Below are 22,176 nucleotides of genomic sequence, written 5' to 3' on the forward strand. Positions count from 1 at the left end.
GACCATATGCTTTCTCTCTTTCTAAGACACACAAAGCCAACCCACTGGTTCTTTCTGAATAATGCATGTTTGAGCATTGCTAGCACTGTATGTTGGAGTGAGGGCCTTGAAATGTTTTTTTTTTTAAAGGAGGGGTGGGGATCTAAGAACAAATATAATTATTTTTAATTGCCCATCCCTACCTCATGATGACATCGCTTCATTAGGCTTTAAGTCAATTTGGATTTTAAGCAACTGACAATGCAGAACATTATGAGCCAATGATGGTCTGATTTCTGCAGCATCAATGAGCGCCATGGAACGGACGGAGTTAAAAATGGCTTTAATAGCTGAACAGCTGGGACTGAGCTGGGCTGGTGAGTGTGTGTTTGTACGAGTGTGAGTTAATGCTTATCCAGGTATGTCTTGTCAAGGCATATCTGAAGGTCCATAATTCTTTTATACATTGATCACCTAAATTTATATGAGAAATGACTATCCCTAAAACTATATTCTTTCACACCTTTCACTCAAAATAACTTACTTATTTGTGCCAAGGCTTTTAAAGGGCATGTGGTTTGTCAGGAAGGCTACACTCACATGCAAAATTTGATAGAAACATAATGTGTACCCTGTGAAGGACTGGCGCCCCCTCCAGGGTGTATTCCCGCCTTGCGCCCGATGATTCCAGGTAGGCTCTGGACCCCCCGTGACCCTAAATTGGATAAGCGGTTACAGATAATGGATGGATGGATGGACATAATGTGTAAATTTCATTAACATAAATAATGTGTAAAGTTCATTAACATAAAATTATGTTTCGTTCCAAACACAGAGCTGGCACGAGAACTCCAGTTCAGTGTGGATGACATTAACAAGATTCGTGTGGAAAACCCCAATTCACTTCTAGAACAAAGCTCAGTGCTTCTCAACTTGTGGGCCAGCCGAGAAGGCAAGAGGGCTAAGAGTAAGTCTTCTGTGAATTGCACATACAGAAACATGAGTTCAAATATATTAGATAAAAATATGTTTTTACAGGATTTAAATTTTAATTTGAAGCTCATAAATATTAAATCAATTGTCCTTTTTAATAGTTTCCTCTTTACCTACAAGATGTTGCTAAACATGCTAATGTGGTTTTTAATAAATGGCTCTACTCGTCTTGGCCTTAGTCAGCTTTGTTTTTTTTATTTAGTACCCGTTCGCTTGTGTTGAAACATTTACCCAATAAGGGAATAAACATGTTTATATTCAACATTATACTATATATACTACATATTATTTATTGTATTGAAAAAATATAGTGTAATGAAATTGTTATTTATTAAAAACTTTTATATTTCTATAATAATTCTATAAAGGTTGATCATTCTGAGGGTGACATGGTAGCACAAGATGTAGTGCTGCTGCCTCACAGCCTCATGGTTTCAAGGTCCTGCATTCAACTTCTGGTTATTGTCTGTGTGGAGTTTGATATGTTCTTTCAGTGTCTCATAAAATGTCAGATACAATTCATATAGGACTCTATATGTCTGATTATTTAATCATAGGGTACATGATGCTAAACTGTGGGCACTGTGCTTCAGTTACATGTTATCTACATTAGGATCATTCATTAGCTCCTGTACAAAAATAAAGAAACTTTCTAAGTGAACATCTTAACCACTAAATAAAGCAGGAATGTTAGCTGTGGTGGGGCGGCACGGTGGTGCAGCAGGTAGTGTCGCAGTCACACAGCTCCTGGGAGTGGGTTAGATTTCCGCTCCAGGTCTGTGAGGAGTTGGTGTATTCTCCCTGTGTCCATGTGGGTTTCCTCCGGGTGCTCCAGTTTCCTCCCACAGTCCAAAAACACACGTTGGTAGGTTGGCGACTCAAAAGTGACCGTAGGTGTGAGTGTGTGAGTGAATGTGTGAGTGTGTGTTGCCCTCTGAAGGACTGGCGCCCCCTCCAGGGTGTATTCCTTGTGCCCAATGATTCCAGGTAGGCTCTGGACCCACCGTGACCCTGAATTGGATAAGTGGTTACAGATAATGGATGGATGGATGTTAGCTGTGGTACAGTGTAAGATGTAGCAGCACTGCTTTCTATGCAAAAGGCAAGGGTACAATTCTTCACCAGGGTAAACACACTGAATATAATCACTCTGGATAAGAGCATTTGCCAAATGCCATAAATTGAATGACAATTGTGTTTTATTATGATTTAATTTTCTGTTCAACTACACTCTGTCCTGCTCCGCTTCCCTGTGCCCTTTCCTTACTTTGTAGTGGAGAGTTTGTTCATGGCTCTAAAAAGCATTGACCGAATGGACATTGTGAACATGTTGGAGGGACAGGGTCAGCCAGCAGGTCAGCAGGGAGGTCATGACACATCCAGACGCAGACACAATGACAGAGACCACCTGTCTTCTGGAATGACGAATGGTAAGAGATTCTTCAGTCTCTTATCCCTTTTGTAATTTCCTTTTCCCCATCCTACGTGTATCTATCCCCAAGCCTAGTCTTCCCTTCTACTTCAGCTAACTACTGCTCCATTCCCTCTGTTCTAACTGCTAATGCCTGATATCTTGGCTGAGAACTTTCACTTCTAATAAATTCTGCTGTCACCAGGACCAGGACTGAGGACATCCCTATACCCTGCTTATTGGTTTGGTTGTAATTAGTTGTAATTAAAATGTGTGTATTACCTAACACACACACAAACATATATATATATATTCCTATAATTTGGTAAAAATATGAAAGTTGTTCAAAGGTGCTCCACTCCCAATAAATTAGTATATAGTTCCATAGATTTGAAAAATTAATAATAACACTCATTGTGATTTTGCATTATGTTTACCTTAATACCCACATAACAATCATGATCAGTTATACTACTATTTATTACAGCTACGAAGATATGTACCATGTGTTTTACTGTATAAGTAACTCATGGCGACTTTCACTCTTTTCTTTAGCAGAAATCATATGAACAATATGAAAAAAAAATTACAAAACAAGGTTCAGTATATGTTTAAAAGAATAGTTTGTTGAAAAATCAAGTTCACAGTTTTTTCACTGGTGTGATGTAGTTGATCATCCCCAGACATTTGATGTCCAAAATTTGCTTCAGTTTTATAAACTAACTACAAAGGCTAATGGGAGCTTATACCTTACCAATTAGCACGGTGTATTCTGCATGCACAAATTAGTATACTCTTGCCTCAAACCACTGCATAACATCACATAGATGTTTTAAAAAGTTATAAATTGTATAAAATTAGTTTATTAATAGATATTAATTATGTTGTTAATGCATTAATAGTAATTAATAATCAGTTATAACACATAGATTGAAAGAGCAACTTTCAAGAAGAGCGAAATAGATGAGAGTTGTGCTTGCGTTGCATCATGTTGCTTGTTTGTTGAGGGAAATGGTTTGACTCTGCATTGAAATTTGACCAGATTAAGGTATCTCAGTATGCAGCAGATTTAAGGTATCTAATAGTTGGGACAGCCTACGTGTCAGGAGTGTGCACACTATGATGTAAAATGCCCTCTATGTAGACCGTTCGCTAGGTTTTGGGACAGACCCTCTTTGTCCAAATGTGTGTAGATACCCCTTATAAATAGTTGAAGCAACACTAGGTATTATTATTTTTTTTTTTTTACCTTAAAACAGCTTCAAAATCATTGTGAAGCTCCACTGACCTGTAAGTGGGTGAATAGAACCTCTGTCATTGCTACTCCAGCCTCAGCACTGTAAACACTGCACTATGTAACTTCTACAGGAGGGTAGGGAACCACCCCCTGCCTCCCTGTGCCCACCTTGATTTTTGGACAGTGCTGTAAATGTGAATTACACTCTACAACTGTAGAGGGAGCTCAGGAAAAAAAAAAATGAATGTTACCCAGTATTCAGTTAATGTAGCTACTTTAAGGTGCACCTATTGTGCACACACAGATTGTATAATCACTACAGAAAACCATGGAATGCAATGAAAAACTCACATGAGTTTATGATCACCATGTGATCAATGCCAAGTGTCAGTTAGAGGTGTATTAATCCCCCAGCATTAGGCTCAGTGGTAAACTGATGGAGACCCTTTCAGGACCATAGGATTGTGTTGACACTCTGCACCTGACCTCAGTAAGACTGTTGCTGAAGCCATCAAATCCTCACATACATTTTAGAAAATGATGTTGGATGAAGAGGTGTGTACAAATTTTTGGCCATACAAAGTAGATTTTAAAGATTTTAAAACACTAATTGCAGCCATCTTCAAGCCTAAATTGGTCAGTATTTTCATTAATGTAGTTTGTACACTGTGAGAAAAAAGGGACAGTACAGGTACATTATTGTTCACTAAGATACAAACCTTACAAAGTGTAAATATACATTTACAATCTACAACAGTGATTTTAAAGTCTAGTTTTGTTCCCTAAAATGTAAGTTACATCTCGTTCTCCAGAATGAGAGGTGAATATTTGTAAGATTTCAATACAGTACGGCACAAAATAAAAAAAAATTAAATATACGTTAGATAAAATGGGGCATATGAAAATAATGCCACATAAAATCTACTGTTATTTTAAAACATGGTACAATTATGTTTCCTAAATAAAAGTATTGAATAGGTAAATTCCACAGTGAGAGTTGTTCTGAGAGTGTAGGTTACTGTTAGGGTGTATGTCTAATTTCTCATTGTTTGTGAGCAACTTTAGCCAAGTAGCTCTAGGAAAATGTAAATCAGCAAATTCTAGCCACCAATCATGTCATCACTGAATGAATGACTACATAGGTGGGAAATCTGTGTAAATATGATGTTTCGCTGTACTATTCTTTTATATAAAAAGTGATACAAATTCTCTTCTTCATGGTGCCTCTTGCTGCATGTATAGTGTACATCACATTCACTGTGGGCTCGCAGTTCTTTTGTCAAGGTGCCATTCAGCATAAATCTAATATCTGTCCTGCCTCATGTTGATCAAGGACAAATGTGGATCAGTCTTGTGGTAAGGGAGAACTGGTCTGATTGACACGTATCATCCAAAATATTGAAATAACCTCATTTCTATAGTCATTGCCAATTTTATCAGTACCTCTTACCATATAGGTGCACTTTGTAGTTCTACAGTTACAGACTCTGCATACCTTGTTAGCCCCTATTCAGCCAGTCCTTCAATTGTCAGGATCCCCACAAGACCATCACAAAGCAAGTATTAAGTGGGTGGATTGTGTTGAGTGTTAGTGTGTGGTGTGAGTGGATCAGAAACAGCAGTCTGTCACTGCTGAACAACACTCCAACAATCAAATATTTCAGTTCACTTAACACTGATGAAAGAAACGATAAAGAACACAAACAGGGCAGAGACCGTGCTATTGTTTCTGATTATACATCTCAAAAAGTGGACCATCAATTTGTGTAAGAGAGTGGACAGTAGGTGGACACAGCATATAAATACTCCAGCAGCACTGCTGTATTTGATGCACACACACCAGAGAAACACATTAATACACCACCACAACATCAGTGTCACTGCAGCACGGAGAATGATCCACCGCCCAAATAATACCTGCACTGTAGTGGTCCTGTGAGAGTCCTAGCCACTGAAAAACAGAGTGAAATGGAGCTAACAATGTTGGTAGAGCCACTGATGCAACAAAAGGACTACAGTCTGTAAATATAGAACTGGTCAGTGGAGTTGATCGTATTGGACAATGAGTGTAGAACACAGAGGTCATTGTAATATTTTGGAAGATCTGTGTATTTTCATTATCATGATGGATAAAGGGGAAGAGAAGGAAGTAGATAACTTGGATCTCAGTTCTGGGCTGAGTTGAGGTGTTGGGAAAATGGTGAATTAAGGTGAATCGTAAGAAGAATCCATTCCCATTTTTATTCGTATGAAAGTGAAACCCTTTTTCTACACCTCAGCTGTCCAATTTAGGTATAATTTGAACAGAAAACACTACAGGGTCACATAACAGCAATGAGACATAAAGAAAAAAAAAATATTTGTGCTTAATCACTGTAAATTTAAATGTGTAGAATGTAAAACTGCTAATAAGTTCTTGTGGTATCCTTTTAAAAGTAAGCAAATATGTAACATAGATCTTATTTTTCATGCTCTCACTATTGGTGTTCATGATGCTGGTTCACACACTATAGCACAGACAGAAAGTAAATAGCCAATCCATGTAGAACTATATTTAATTTTAAATTCAAATTACCTAATTTGGAAATTCTGTGCTAACTGATCTGTATAGCTTTGAGAGTATGTTCTGTTTTTAGCTATGGCTACATTAGCAGCTAATACTGCTACTGTTCCCTGCACCTAGCAAATTCTTACCAAATCATATAATTCATTTTAAGTGTAGCAAAGCAGGTTTTGGGACAGAATAAAAAACAGTTTATGGTATTGAGTGTGACAGTGAGTGAATTCCTATTAGCCCTGGAAGTAAGTGAAATTACATAAGAAATAGCTTAATTAGCTTAAAGAATTAGCTTAGCTTTTAAAAGCACATAAACATAGGATCTAACTGCACACCTTGAAAATGTGTACTATCAGCCCAGACAGAGTGCCATCCCTCTTCCCTTTGACCCCTCTCTTTGTGCTCTCTGGACATGTCCTCTGCAGCCTTCCTCCTCCTTCTTCTCCTCCTCCTCCACACCTCTCCAACCTTTGACTTCATACCAACATCATGTTGACCTCTGGCCCTCATCTCTTTATCTTCAGACTCGCTAGGCCTGCATTTTTACTTCTTCCTTTTTTAACCCCTCCACAAAAACACACCACCTTTCTTACTGGTACCTTTTATTATAAATAAAACATTCCCTCCTCACTTGCTGTATATTCAGCGCCCCCTGCAGGAGGGAGGTGTTTCTGACTCACCCTGTCGCCTTCTGTCTTTGTCTTCTATTCCCTCTTTCTGTCTCTCTTTTCCCTGTCTTCTTCCCTGCTGTCTTTCTATTCTGACTCTTCCCACTTTTCCACAACCCCTTGCTCTCCTGTCTTCCTACCCTGACACCTGTATGCATGCACATGAGGCCAACTGCTGTCGTGACTTTTCTCTACCTCGGAATGTGCATGGAAGAAGAGACACTAGCGCATGAATGTTGACTTGTGGACTTTTTAACTTTATTTTGCTTGAAGGGCTAACTGTTCACACATGTACAGCACCCACAGTATCTACATATATGTAAAATAGCTTACACAGGCTCTGGGAGCAGAAGAGTTTTTCTCCAAACTCATTTGGAAACATTATGTGATACATTTACCATATATTTCCACTTTTTAACAAATGACACACCATAGGACCAGCACTGAGCAGATATTATTTGAGTGGTGGAGTGTTTTAAGCACAATGACACCAGTGCATGTTGAAGGATTATGAATGTATCTGGCACCGCTTTATAGAGCTGGTATTGAGTGCATTGATATATACCCCTATCCAATATTTTATGGCTGTGTGGGCTAGATGAACATATGAACACATGAGTAAGCCAAGGTCAGAATATTAATAACACAATTTGTATTAATAAAACTGGTCTTAAAGGAAAAAGACAGTTTGGCAATAGGTTAGTGTATGTTCTATTAGACATTAACAATTAAATCACATGAATAGCATGAACCAAACAAAGTGCTACCTTTAAAGGCAAAGACTATTAGCCATTCATACATGTTTTTAAAGGAACACTAGGTAAGATATGGGTGTTTTTTTTTTTTTTTGTTTTTTTTTTCCTAGGGCTCCCCCTAGTGTAATTCATTTTTACAGCACTGTACTTACATTAATTGGGGGTGGGGGGTGGGGTTTCTACCCACCTCCAGATGTACATAATTGCTGCAGAGCAGCCGATGGATGTATGCAATTGTACACAATTGCTGCAGTGCTGGGCCCAGATTAGCAACAACAGAGGCCCTATTCTCATTTATACAGGTCAGTGAAACATCATAATGATTTTGAAGCTGTAATTAAAAATATTACATAGTTTTCCTTTAAAAGCTATTTATGCAAGCACCAGCATTCCAATACAAAATGAATACAAATACAAGGCTCAACCAAAATAAAATTAATAATTTGTCTGATTCTGATCTTGGCTAATTCATGATGGTATGTGTACCTAATACATTGGTCAGTGAGTCAGAGTTGGCAAATCAGGAAACGTATATCAAGGTCAAGGCTCTGTGTGTGTGTTTTAAGTAAATTCACAAGGAATTGCCCTTCAAATAAACTGCAGACTAGCATGCTGTATGTTTTGCATGTGAGGCTGATCAGAGCTTGGCCAGCATGGCATGCAGTGTAACTAGTGAAATCATTAGGAGTGCTCCTGTTACTTTCTGAGGGTGAGAACAAGATGTTGATTTCTTTAATGCTTTTTTGGTCATTGTATCACCTTGAACTGAATGTTGTGAAAGTCCTCCTCTTCACATCTGCTTTTTATCTGTGATGTATGCATAATAAGTCAGAGATTTCATGATGACCATTTGTCTTTCTATTCTATAGAAATCCAGTACTTTATGACTACTATATAATTAGCTATTGTGTTTTTTGTGTTATTGTCTGTGCTTTGTGACAAACTTGTTTGTGGTTAAGTTCCTCTGTGCTTTCCAATGTATTCATGAATGAACCTGTGATATTTTTGTGTCTGTATGTGCCGTTATGTGTGTTTGTGTGCATGTACCCCATTACATCATACAGCAGGGCACCCCTGTTCTGTGTATGTCATATAGGCCCACATGCACTTATATAGAGGGTGAAAATAATCTGTTTGTTCTACATCCATTGTTCATTTTATCAGCTCCACTGCACCTATATCACTGTGTAGTTCTACAACTACAATCTGTAGTTCATCTGTTGCTCTACATAAATAGTTAACCCCCTTTCATCCTGTTCTTCAATGGTCAGAGCCCCCACAGGACCACTACAAACCAGTTATGATTTGGGTGGTGGATCTTTCTCAGCACTGCAGTAACACTGACATGGTGGTGGTGTGATTGTGTGTGTTGCTTTGCTCAGACACAGCAGTGCTGCTGGAGTTTTTAAACAACCATAAATCTCCAGCGACAGATTCCCATGGGCAGTGTCTTTTGACCACTAATGGACTAGAAGATGGCCAAAAAAAAAGTGCCATAAGAGATGAGCTATTTTCTGTGCCTAATGAACTAGCCAGTATGTGGACAGAGTTTTTAAAAATTCTAGCAACACTGCTGTGTCTGATCCACTCGTACCAGCACAACACAAGTGCCACTGCAGTGCTGAGAATCTGCTCTATGGGGCTCCTAACCATTGAAGAGCAGGGTGAAATAGAGATGAGTAAGTATGCAGAGCAGCCAATGGATTACAGTCTTTAACTGTAGAACTACAAAGTGCTACAAAGTTATAGGTTAATGGTGCTGAACAAATGTACAAGGCTGATCTGTATACGTTAATGATAAAAATATGAATTACTATGCGAAAGTAAGAGACCACCCTTTATTTATTTAATTTCCAGTTGAATGAAAAAAAATCAGTTACGAGAAACTCAGAAAACATATATTTCATAGGAAACTACTTTAAATCTTAAGATAAAAATAGATCAACAGATACATGGAATACACCTTTTTTAATATCACCTTCAAGAGACTTGCTCTTCAGACTTGCTTTGGAAAACTGAAGTTTTCGAAATAAGTTTGCAGGAATCTTTTTTTCCACACCTTCAAAATTCAAAATTTATTTTGGTGACAGTCTTGGATTGCTTCTTCCAGTTCTTGCATGGTTATTGGGACTCTTATGTTCTCTATGTCTTTGAATAAGGTGTTTTGATGTTTTGGGTTTTTTTTTCCATTTATCTTCCTTTGACTTTCTGTTCTTTATCTTATATTGAAATCACTACAAGGGTTCTTTATTAAGAGATATGGTTTTGTATAGAACCCTGTAAGGTATAGGACCATCTAATCTATATCACATTAATCTGAAAACCCCTTTTACAATGCAAAGAACACTTTAATCATGCAAAATGTTCTTCAAGTGTTTAGGCTTCTATAATAGAACCATTTCCTTTAACAACGAACCCTTGTAGAACCATCATTTTTAAGAGTGTACGCAGCCAAATAACAGAAAGCTACAGAACAATGAGCTTAGACAACTAAAAGAGTGATGCTTGCCAAAATACACACACATACACACACTGCACCCTGTGCCCTTTCCCAAAAGCTGATATCAGTGGTGTCACATCTTTTGACACTGAGTTGCAGCCATCTGGTGTCACTAATATCCCTTGCGCACTCAGTGTATTCCAAGCTAGTGATGGCTTGTGTTACATCCAAGGCCTGTTTTCAAATACACAGCAACTCAGACACAGCTTCCTGTTTGTCAGTAGCAACATCTCCTTCACATTTCTATTTAAGATGATTTTCAGTGGATTCACACATGCCTCATCATAGCTTCTACTACTGTTTCACTTTACATTTCAGTACCTACCACACTTAAAAGGGTTAATATCATCTGTACCATAGTGTGAAGATATTCAGAGTCCCTCCTTTTATCATTGTTGGTCAAAATGGCCATTGTTATTTTTTCTGCATCAGTACAAAGCAGAAAACACTTATCAGAATATTAAACAGAAATTGCAAATAAACATAACTTCAGAGTGTATTTACTATAAATGATTTCAGGCTCAGAACTTGAAGACTCAGAGCCTGTAAAACACAGTCATTGTTGGTGTGGTTATTCCCTTGTTCTAAGTATACATTTGAGAATATCTTTGCCCTTATTCAGGGTTGAGCTTGATATTCATCTTTCAAAAATAGAAGCTTAAACCCATTCCCACAGTGGCCCAACTGTCCTGCTCTTTCAATTACTTTTCTATTTTTTGATGTTGAGCGTGTGGTTGATATGTGACAAATAATTAATAACATATCAGTTTTATTTATTGTCACTCTGACTGACCAAAATATGGATAAGCTCTTAATCCTCCCAACTAGGCTCTGAATAAGCACTTATACTCGATTGGGGGTGGGTGGGTGGGGTCTTTTGTACAGTGCATCATTTTTACAATGACAGGACACATAGTAGCACACAGATCCTACTCTGATCCATTTCCCTCTGACAGAGTGAAAAGAAATTATGCCTGCAATATTCCATCACATTTTGGAACCTTTCTATTGGTTGATTCATCATGAGTACAAATGTTGTAGTAAACTAAAAACATATGCGTGTATTTAATTGGACTGCAGCCATTATGGTAGAGAGTCTCATATTCTCAATATCTTTTAATAATTTAGACTTTCCATTATATATATTCAGGTGAAAAAAATGAATGAATAGAATTCTTAAATTTAACTGGAAAATAAATAAATGTGGACTTTGGCCAAATGCGTTATTGTAGCTTATTTTCTATAATATTGCAATTCTCATTACATCGATATTTTGCTAGCACATTGAAAAGGTAGTATGTGCTATAACCCGTATCTATATGGCATGGCACTGGTTAAAAAGACTCTTATATTACCTCATATCATACAATTAGTGCAACTGCAATTAGACATGAGAGCATGTGGATTGAACCATATCCTTTCAGTGAACTCACATTCCAGGGCCATGTGGTAAATGAAACCTTCTGGTGTGTAGTGGGAAAAAGCCTTATCACTAAAGTGTCGTAAAACAGGTCGGGGGATATGGCTGAAAAAAGGTCCATTGCTTTTGTCAGGATAGGGCTGTGTCACACAATACACATACAAAATACACATGCCTTCTCCTGCACTTGTCTGCCTAATTAAAGGAAAACTCCTTCACTAATAGTTTTGTTTTTTATTCATAGAGTAACTAATCAAAAGTGTGTTGTATAAGTATATTTGCAAAGCCCCGATGTTGGATTATCATTTAGTGTTCATCTGTGTCCAGTTGTGACCTTAATTAAACAATGTAGGTGTCAGTTCAACATTCAGGATGGTGTCAGCTATGTGTCCTAGGGATTTAAACGAAATAACGAAAGAGTATTTTGGTTATATTCATGTCATTGTAAAAAAAATAAATAAATAAATCCATAAATAAATAAACACTGCAGTGGAATATAATTGGCATATCCACTGTTCTCAAAATTGCTCTAATTCTATGGGTAAGAAGAAATATTAAATTAATGAGTTTTAATATGTGGTTGCCAAGCTTTTCAGATATAGTTATTTGAAACTCTATGTATGAATATATAAATATGTATCTGTAAACTGTACATATTGTATATCCTGCCATATACAGGGTTTAAAAAACCAGCTTGCATCTTTTAGCACATGTATCTCTTTCTAAATGTCTTATGAAATGCCTATGTCCCAAGATTTCAATTCTAAATGCTAAAAGTGGTTTACCTTTAGGTACATGTGTTCTTTTTTCAGTCATTCACCTATTTATTCATTCACTTATTTATTCATCCTTCCATCGGTTCATTCATTCATTCATTCATTACTGGGTTTAGAGGGGTTACAACAATTATTTTCTAAAGCATTGCTATGGGAGTTGGAACAGCTTTGCAACAACTTTATCTAATAAATATGGTTCACAATAACCATCAACCAATGTACTGTAGCTTGTAAGTCCAGTATGAATGGAGTAAACAAAAAAAAAGTCATATAATCATAAGTAAGTACACGTTTGCCTGCATGCATGTTTTCCAGCCTGATATTAACCTCAAATGATATGACTCTGAGAATGGAAGCATGAGGGTGTATGCACGAAGGTGTGTGAGTGGGTGGTGAGTCTCAAAATGGTCTGTAGGGATGTCTTTTGCTTCCTGGTTGGTAACAGACAAGAGTTATATTTACAGTACATCGTTCCTTTTCTCTAGTGGGACAGTGAGTAGGGCTGAAAGATTCATCTTTTTTATACTAAAATGGGTGCCATTTTAAAATAGGACTACACTTATAAAGATTTATAAGTGGTTTAAAAATCTGTTACATGGTTATTAATTAGGTTGTAAGCCTCTTAAATGTCATTAATATTCATGTGTACAATGTGTTAAAAAATTATTATTAATGACTTTTAATGTGTTTACAACCTAATTAATAACCATTTAATAAACAGATTATAAACCATTTATGAAGCTTGTGAAGTCTTATTCTAAAGTGGTTTTCAAACGTTTTGCAGTTTTTTCAAATGGCAAGAGCTAAAATTGTGGGCTGTAATCAATGTCTGAAAAAATAAGGGATGTGCTAGTGTTCTAGGCAAAATAAAATAACTGAATAAAAAATAATTGCACCAATTACCCCAAATCGTTCAGCCCTAGCAGTAAGGGTCTTATGTCTGTAAGTGTCAGCCAGCAGAGAGGCATCAGTAATTTATAGCCCACTCTCTTGTGTATTCACTGCTGCCTCCGCTGCCTGTGCTCCTGCTGCTGGCTGCTCTGGCTTTGCAAGAACAACCGCCCCCCGCCAGTTTCCCCCATCCCTCCCCTTCTATAGCTCGACACCTTCCCTACCTTGTTACACCTTCCCTTCCCTGATCCAGAGCACATCCCTCCCAGGGCTATCAGGAGGGGATGGGACGGGGGATGGGGGGTGGGGGGAGGGGCCTGTGTCAGTGTGCTTCTTTCTGTGTCACAGGTTATGGGCTGGTGGTGCAGGAGGAGCTGCTTTCGCCGACCTCCATGCAGTATAACCTGCCCTCTCCTTTGGGTCATGAACCCTACTGGCAGGAGGTGTCCAGCATGGAGTGTGCGCCCATTGCCACTACAGAGGAAGACACGCTCATGGAGATGTCTGAGGTGCAGGTGTGGCCCGCAGGCAACAGCCCCTCGCTGGTGACTGTGGAAGATTCCTCACTGGAATGCAGCAATGCCGATGACTCAGAGGGCCTGCTCTACGGAAGTTTAGGGAGGCCTGGGAGTGTGACGCCGGGCGGAGGACGTATACCCAGTGGGCTGGGGGGCACTGGGGGGCTGAGTGGTTCCATAGAGCTGCTAGAGGACCAGTCTATAGGAGCAGACTCCGAGCACAGTACCGCAGCCACCCCAAGCACGAGCGGAGGTGTCAACATCAATGGGCTGGACCGAGGTCAAGGGTTGGAGATGGATGAGAAGGCACAGAGGCCTGCCGTTGATACAGGCAGGAGCATTCCTGGAGGTGCCAATGGGGGGTTAGGAGGAGGAGGTGGAGGAGGCGAGGGCACAGGCTTAGTGGAAGGCTTGTCTCTCGTTGCAGGGCAGCAGAGGGTTTATGCTCGAATGAGTGAGTCCCCTGGGCTTAGCCGAGTTGCTGACCGCAATGGTGACAGGTAAGCTGAGTTTCTGTCTGTAGTATGTAGTACTAAGAAAGGGGTTTATTTTTAATTTGACTTGTAAAAATAATTTCTCCTGTTCTTCAAAGATCAGGTCCGCTATAGGACCATGACAGAGCAGGTATGATTTGGGTGGTAGATCATACTCAGGGCTGCAGTGACACTGACAGTGGTGTGTTAATGTGTGTTGTGCTGGTACGAGCGGATCAGACACAGCAGTGCCGCTGGAGTTTTTAAACACAGTGTCCATTCATGTCCACTGTGTTAGACACACCTTTCTTGTTGGTCCACGTTGTGGATGTAAAGGCAAAGACAGGGACAGTAGCTCATCTGTTGCTGCGGAGTTTGTGTTGGTCATCCTCTAATCTTTCATCAGTGGACACAGGACGCTATCGGCTGGATATTTTTGGCTGGTGGACAATTCTGAGTCCAGCAGTGATACTGAGGGCATTAAAAACTTGAGAGACACTGCTGTGCCTGATCCAGTCATACCAGCACAACACACACTAACACACCATCACCATGTCAGTGTCACTGCAGCACTGAGAATGATCCACCACCCAAATCATACCTGCTCTGTATTGGTCCTGATCATTGAAGACCAGGTTGAAATGGAAATAAGAAAGTATGCAGAGTACAGTTTGTAATTGTAGAACTACAAAGTGCTCCTGTATGGTCAGTAGAGCTGATAAAATGGACAGTGAGTTTTAGATACACAGTAGGTGTTCCTAATCTAGTGATCATACAGTGTAGAACAATTGACCTTAGTAGAAAACATTTATCCAAATGATTTTTCCAAACCAAAGCTCCCTCCTTCTCCTATTTTCTTTATTAATTTTGGCTGTCCTCCCTCAGGTCAAGTGGAGGTTCTTTCCTCTCCTACCTCCAGGACCAAGCTAGCCCTGGATGGCATTCTGTCCCAGATCCCATCCAGAACTGGGTAGGAAGCTCTCAGTCTCCCAGCCCCAGGCAGACAATGGAATCCATGATGTCATCGGTGCGGGCAGCTGTGGATGGAGATCCCAGTCAATCCCATCTATCCCAGGAAGCCTTGCTCCAGCCAGTGCGGGATATGGGTCACTCTGAGATCCTGAGGGGGCATTTCCGAGGAACCCAGCCTTTTGAGAAAGGCTTAGGCTTCCCCCACAGAGTACCTGAACTACGAGGATGGGAGGACATGCGTCTCCGGGGACAGGTAAGAAATAAGCGTTACTTGGAGAGAGATATGCTTATAGTGATTACCATTGCTTCCAGTACATAAAGTGGATCTTCTATAGGCTGTTGCTGTTTGTTTAAGAGGTTTCCATCACTTTGGATATATATTTATATATCCCCATATGTTTGGGGATATATGATATGGGAATGTTCTTTGTTTCTTAGGTTTTCAGTGGATGTGGATTTACATTTGGATTGACCTTTTTGGTTATTAATAAATGCTTGCTATCACATACAAAGTATGGCATTTTTTTCACTGCATGGTACCTACACAACTTGACTAAACTGTACTCTGCTTTTGTGCTTTCCCACTTGGCAATCTGGTCGTCTTTTAGTTCCTGCTCACTCGTGGTTCCACGTGAGCCAAGAAAGGACTAGACATGACCTGTAAACTTTGCTGATTGTCCAGAGAGACTTGACCATCATGATTAAATGTAGACAACCAACACAAATCTCCAAGCTATGTTACCAATCACTTTTTTATCTGACTCAGTGACAGCTTGTAAAATTACACCATGGTTTTAAAGAATTTCAAAACGCTCCTTGGATTGGTGGCCGATGAAAAACCCTGTTGAAACAAGGAACAAAAAAACTGTACTGATCTATGTGAGCTGATGCATGGAGCTGTGTTCAGCCCCAAAAAATAACTAAAACATGTGGAAACATGATAAGTAAACAACATTGAACGTTACCACCTCTATTGTTGTATTTTCCAAAGCCCACGTATCCCATTAGTGACAGGTTTTTTATCGTCACCAGTTATATTTTTGGATGAGGTGTGATTATGGAAAGCCAGTCAGTTACCAGATACCAAAAAGTAAGCAGTTCTCAGTAGATTAGATTAGAGAAGGTACCATGCAATGAAAAGTGCCATTAGTGGCCTATTTCCTGCAAAATCAAATCAAATCAAATCAAATTTATTTGTATAGTGCCTTTTACGACTGACGTTGTCACAAAGCAGCTTCACAGTTTCAGAACAGAACATTTAAATCAAAGCCCAATGCGAGCAAGCCGAAGGCGACAGTGGCAAGGAAAAACTTCCTCGAGGCTGGAGGAAGAAACCTTGGGAGGAACCAAGACTCACAAAGGGGACCCATCCTCCTCTGATCAAACTATAGATTGAATTTTAAATGATCACTAATGAAATGTCATTATGCTACATAATAATAATAATAATAATAATAATAAGGTGAGCAGCTGGTCTGATATGGTCTGCAGAAGAATCCAGCAAACAATCTTCCATCAGTGGTCCACCATTCTCTCAGAAAACAGTAAAAGGGAAGCAGTTAGTTTAGTTGAGTGCAGCAGAGAAAAAGAGCATGTGAATATTTTCTTTAGTGTAGTGACGGATCTGACTGTAACAGACTGGGAGGAGGGAAACCAGAAGGAGCTCAGGCAAAGACATCCTTCCGCTCCAAACAAGAGAAACTGTGAGCACATCATCTGGGTTTACCCTGATTCTCCATGTCCATGAGTTCCTGAAATGACAACCTAAAACTAGACAGAGGTTAGTTGCCAAAGGCTAAACTGAACAAGTGTGTTTTGAGCCTAGACTTAAACATAGTGACTGTGTCTGCGTCCCGAACACTAGCTGGAAGATTGTTCCAGAGCTGAGGGGCTTGGTAGGAGAAGGCTTTCCCCCGCTGAAGTCTTATGAATTCTGGGTACTAGTAAGAGGCCGGCGCCCTGAGATCTGAGTAATCTTGGTGGTTCATAGTGTGTGATGAGGTCATGCAGGTATTCAGGGGTGAGACCATGTAGGGATTTATACGTGAGTAAAAGAATTTTGTAATCAATACGGAATTTAACAGGAAGCCAGTGAAGGTTCGATAAGACTGGGCTGATATGATCAAATTTTCTAGTTTTAGTGAGGACCCTGACTGCAGCATTTTGAATTACCTGGAGTTTACTCAAGTTTCTGCTGGAGCATCCTGATAAAAGTGCATTGCAATAATCTAATCTTCATGTAATAAAAGCGTGAACTAATTTTTCCGCATCGGGGAGGGATAAGGAGTTTCTTAAAATATACTGCCATTGCAAGCTGATGCATGGAACCATTATACTTTGATGTTAAGGAAAATATAACTGAAGATATGTTTTTGAAGATACGCACATGTTTGTACCTTGTAGTTGATCACGACACAAACACACATACACACACACATGCACACACACACAAACTAAAAAACCCAAGAAGGACACAAGAACCAGCTGGTGCCAAATATAGCACCTGTTTCTCCTCCTCTCACTCTCACCCTCCCCATGGCTGCTGCTGCTACTTTTTGCCATTGGGGGAGGGATTATTTCAGTTATATTTGGATGAGAATGCATGAACAGTAAGGTCACTGACTACAAAGGCCTTTTAGGCCTAAGTGGATAATTCTCACTGTATCCTAATCATACATAACAAGAGAAATAGATAAAGCCTGTGTTATTACGGTCGCATTTGCAAGTATAGGGTCGGCATGTGGAAACAGTTTAGACAAGCTTTTACACATTGCCAACATTAGATTTCTGGATCACTTTTGAACAGACTCAACTGGATGAACACCATTATTACAGGGTCACACATATCCACAACTACACTTCTGGGGAAACTGAATGCTCTGTCTTTAGTACAGTACATAACCCCACATGTAAAACCCATATCAGACACTGAGATTTGATAGTCGCATTTACTTCAGCTTGTGCCGTCCATGAACTATTGGCTTCAAAGAGCTGTCCAGCTAGAAGTATTTAAAGCGTGCCTATCATATGGGCAACTGGAGACAGGGAGAGGGGGGTGTTTTTGGAAAGAGAGTGAGAGAGAGAGAGATAGAGAAGAGACTGAAGCCAACCAGGGCAGCCTGTGTTTGGTGACATTTTGGTCAGCCCCTTCCCACACCCAGCTGAGCTCAGAACGAGGAGTGGACAGCTTGACCATTAAGCAGGACTAAAGGAGAGGGGGGGCATGGGCTGTAACTGTGGACTGCTTATGCTCTTCTAAGGAGACCTGGGATGAGAAAGCACAAAAGTTAAAGGAAGCCTTTGGCGATTTGCTGCTTTTGGAAGGCATAGTGACTCGAGGAACTGCATGTGTGTATGAGACTGTGAGCGTGTCTGTGTGTGTGTGAGAGAGAGAGGGCAGTTGTGACACAATGTGGGCTTTAGTCACAGAGCTGCTGTTCAGTTTTGTGTTGCTGGCCTTTCTGGTGATCAGCTGCCAGAATGTGCTACACATAGCTAGTGGCTCTGTGCGTTCGGCACTGTCTTACATTCATGCTCAGCTGGATCGGGAACTGGGGGAGGACGAGAGTGTGCCAGACGAAGAGGAGAACGTCACTACTCGTGTTGTGAGACGCAGAGTTATACTGAAGGTATTGTTTGTTAGAGAATGGAGGGCAAATGCAAAAAAAGTAGGACAATGTCAATCAACATAAAAATGATTTAATTTAATCAAACTATCATTTTTGGATGATGCTGTTCTTAAAGGAGTGCATTACTTACAAACTTAGCACAGCTAATAAAAGCTTGTGTGGTCCAGTTTGTAACAATCTGTCAATCTCCAGAGTAGTGACTTACTCAGTCTACAGAAAAATCACCAAAATTAAGATTTTTAGAGGAAAAAAACCTTCTTAACCTTTAATGCATGTTAATGTAAATACATTTTTATTCCAAACTATTTTTATAACAGCATTTTTATTTGGCCATTGGTCCAGTTATCTGAATTTGAACTACAATGTAAAGAGCAATCTTAGGTGTTCAAAGGACGTAGAAATTAAAAATGAAAAACGGGATTTTCCTTTGGACAGTAACAATTTACTTAACGTTATTAAAACCCTTTATGTTTTAAGGTGAAGCATGAGTGTACGATTCTGCCAAGTCAAGAAGTTCGAATGGATACACAATCTCTATTGGGCACTATATATGTTTATGTGTCTAAGTTTGTCAGTGAGTTACTGTATGATGAAGTTCATTTACAGTAGTGTAAAGACAGCAGAGGAACTAGAGAAGTAAGCTAATGCTCTTAACGGTAGTGTGAGGTTAAAAGGGGTTAAAACAGGATCAAGATTTATCATTTAATCTGCAAAGTTTTAAATAATAGCTGTTGTCATTGTTAGAAACTTTAAAATATACTGACCATTAGTTATTACATAGACACAGATAATTATTCTGTCGGACTACAGATAATACATGAGAAAAACCATCATGCTACAGTATTTCTTGAGTAATGAGTGCCCCAGCAAAAGACATAACTTAAACTGTGAACTGATGAACAAGCCTTTCACTGTCATTTTGAAGTTATGGTCTATGACACTCTTTACATTTTGGGTCAAAATAATGAAATATTAGTTAATAGTTAGTAAATTAGAAAAAGTAACCGTATTAGGTATATAAATACATTTGTAAGCCTTTTTGTCATTTTATGGCAACTGTTATTAAAAGTGTACTGAAAATGAGAGCTGCCATTTTATTTCTATGTATTAATAAGCTTCCATCATGACTGCTAACATTGAAATCCCCCTCTTTAAATTGTCAAACCAAAATTTACATATATTTGAATACAGTATTGTCCTTGAGAACAGAACAAATCCATCCTTGATGGAGTTCATAACAAATGCAGCGACCAATACATTTTTCTCACCATTTGTCCATTTCAAACCAAATTTTTTAGGTTATTTTTTGTTGAATAAAATAATAATAGTCATTTTTAATACTACACAACAGTTACCATAAAATGACAAAAGAGTGGGAGAATGTTTGTATGTTGAATTACGATTTTATGTTACAAAAAATTGCTGTAAACATAACACATAATATTTAATTATGCTAATGCTACACTCACCAGAGCCTTCCTCTTCAACTCTATGTTAAATAAGTCATATATGTTTAAATGATATAAGAATAGGTTTGTCTTTGCCAAAATATTATGCTGCAGTGAACATAATAAACATAACTTACCCAGCAAGAGGCCTGAATCACACCCATACAACCTTTTCCGAGTATTGCATTAAACATTTTCTTAATTTTTTATTATGTAGCACCCTCTGGAGCCCTGACAGATTTCTTAGAACATCCTCTGAATGTTGCAGTTAAAATGTTTGGTCTGTTAACATTTAACCTTGAAAGGACATTATTTGCAATGCTAAGGACTAAAACGTATTCCAGAATTAAAACAATATTAGAACTTGTTGGAACATTTGCATGCTGACTGAGCAGTAAAAGTTATTTTCACTAAAAACATAAGTTAAATATGTATTTCAAGTCTGTTCATATGTGGCAGGGCTTTTGATCACCATCATTCAAGTTTCTCAGACTCTGGGGTGCAGTTAATTTTGCTACATTTTTAATACATTATGAAAATAAGTTAAGTACAGTATGTCACCTCAGCACTTGTGCCCTGTAAGTAAAAATGAATGCTTTGAACATATTTCCATTTAAAAAGGGGATAGAATAGGATGGAAATATATCTACATTGCCCAGCAAAATGATGATAAGATATTTGATAGATAGCAATAACAGACTTAAATATGTCAGTTTAGTGTGATGGTGTGGGTTTTCACAACTGCAAACAAGATACGTTTTAGTGTGTAATGTAAGTGTTGTGTTCTTCCATGGTGAATGGTGATACCGAAACTTTTATACAAAACATGGATGCTTCATGTTTCAGTGTTACTATTCTCTAGGTTAAATGTTCCTTATGCACATTTCATAGTCCTGTACCATTTGCTTCCTCTGCTTTCTCTCTACTTGCACTGGATTGATATATGGTTTAATAAGGCTTTTTTAAAATCTGAAATTCTAGACATTCATTCTTTTAGCCAAAGCTGTTAGCCATGTTAGCACATTAGTGTATGTTAGAATTTAGCCATGTGAGGTTTTGATGTCTCATATCTGTCATCTACCAGCTGTTGAGGTGAAATGTCCTCACTATTCACAGCTGCATCACAGCTACTCAGTTTGCAGTGCTGTAATGTATATTGCATATACACTTCTGTTCTGAAGTATATAAAGTTATGCTAGAGTGAATGAAACTGGAAGCACTGAATGTGGCACCTTCACAATTAAAACAACATAAAATGTAATGTTTATAGCGACCAGTGTGGGGGACAGAGATACTCCATGTGAGCAGATGTTTGTAGACACCCACTCACTCAGAGGATCTTAAAAGGGATGTTGTGTGCTCGAAACGAGCTGAATGTGTTTACAAAGCTCTGGTGTCAGTAAATGGGTAAAAACACAAACTGTCTCTACCCACTATACTAGGCTTTCTCTCACTCTGCTCACATCAGAGGAAAGGCATCTAGATAACAGAGAACTCTAAACATAGAAAAGCACCAACAAAAATGAGGATATTGTTCTATACCTGCTCCATAGGTGGCTAATATTGACTTATTCTTGCTTGTTTTTTTTTTTATTATTACTTTAGGTGGAAATTTTTTCAGATTCGATAGAAGGCTAACTGCATTACTGAAAGTGCTACAAAACTGAACAACACGAGTTACGAATGAGGTTTAATGAATGAGTTTATTTAATAATTAAATTATTAAATAAGTTAAACTTCAGTTGGGTTTTTTTTTCAACAAGCATATCATTCCCCAACACAGAGGCCATGCTTCTGAACATAAACAAACCAGAGAGCACAGCGTTTGCCCATTATTGTAGAGACAAAGATTTAACAGAGATTTGGTCCCAGCTATGCTGCAAGTATCATACTCTACTCTTCTGAGAATGTTCAAACTGAATGATAAATGCCACATCAGAAGCAAAACT

The 22,176-nt window shown here is 38.8% G+C and overlaps 1 protein-coding gene across 2 annotated transcripts in view; it reads left to right on the top strand.

Moving 5' to 3' along the window:
• Positions 1–22,176, top strand: part of LOC136676464 (ankyrin-1-like) — a 159,809-nt gene that overhangs the window by 123,754 nt on the left and 13,879 nt on the right. Inside the window, exons 37-41 of one of the 2 annotated variants that reach the window (XM_066653513.1) lie at positions 282–356; positions 815–946; positions 2,247–2,402; positions 13,536–14,205; positions 15,064–15,403. In XM_066653513.1, coding sequence (XP_066509610.1) covers positions 282–356; positions 815–946; positions 2,247–2,402; positions 13,536–14,205; positions 15,064–15,403 — 1,373 coding nt within the window. Of the gene's footprint in view, positions 1–281; positions 357–814; positions 947–2,246; positions 2,403–13,535; positions 14,206–15,063; positions 15,404–18,560; positions 18,780–22,176 lie in introns of those variants that run through there. The other variant, XM_066653514.1, reaches the window with a different exon arrangement.

Source organism: Hoplias malabaricus, chromosome X2 (assembly GCF_029633855.1).
Source record: "Hoplias malabaricus isolate fHopMal1 chromosome X2, fHopMal1.hap1, whole genome shotgun sequence".
NCBI lineage: Eukaryota > Metazoa > Chordata > Actinopteri > Characiformes > Erythrinidae > Hoplias > Hoplias malabaricus.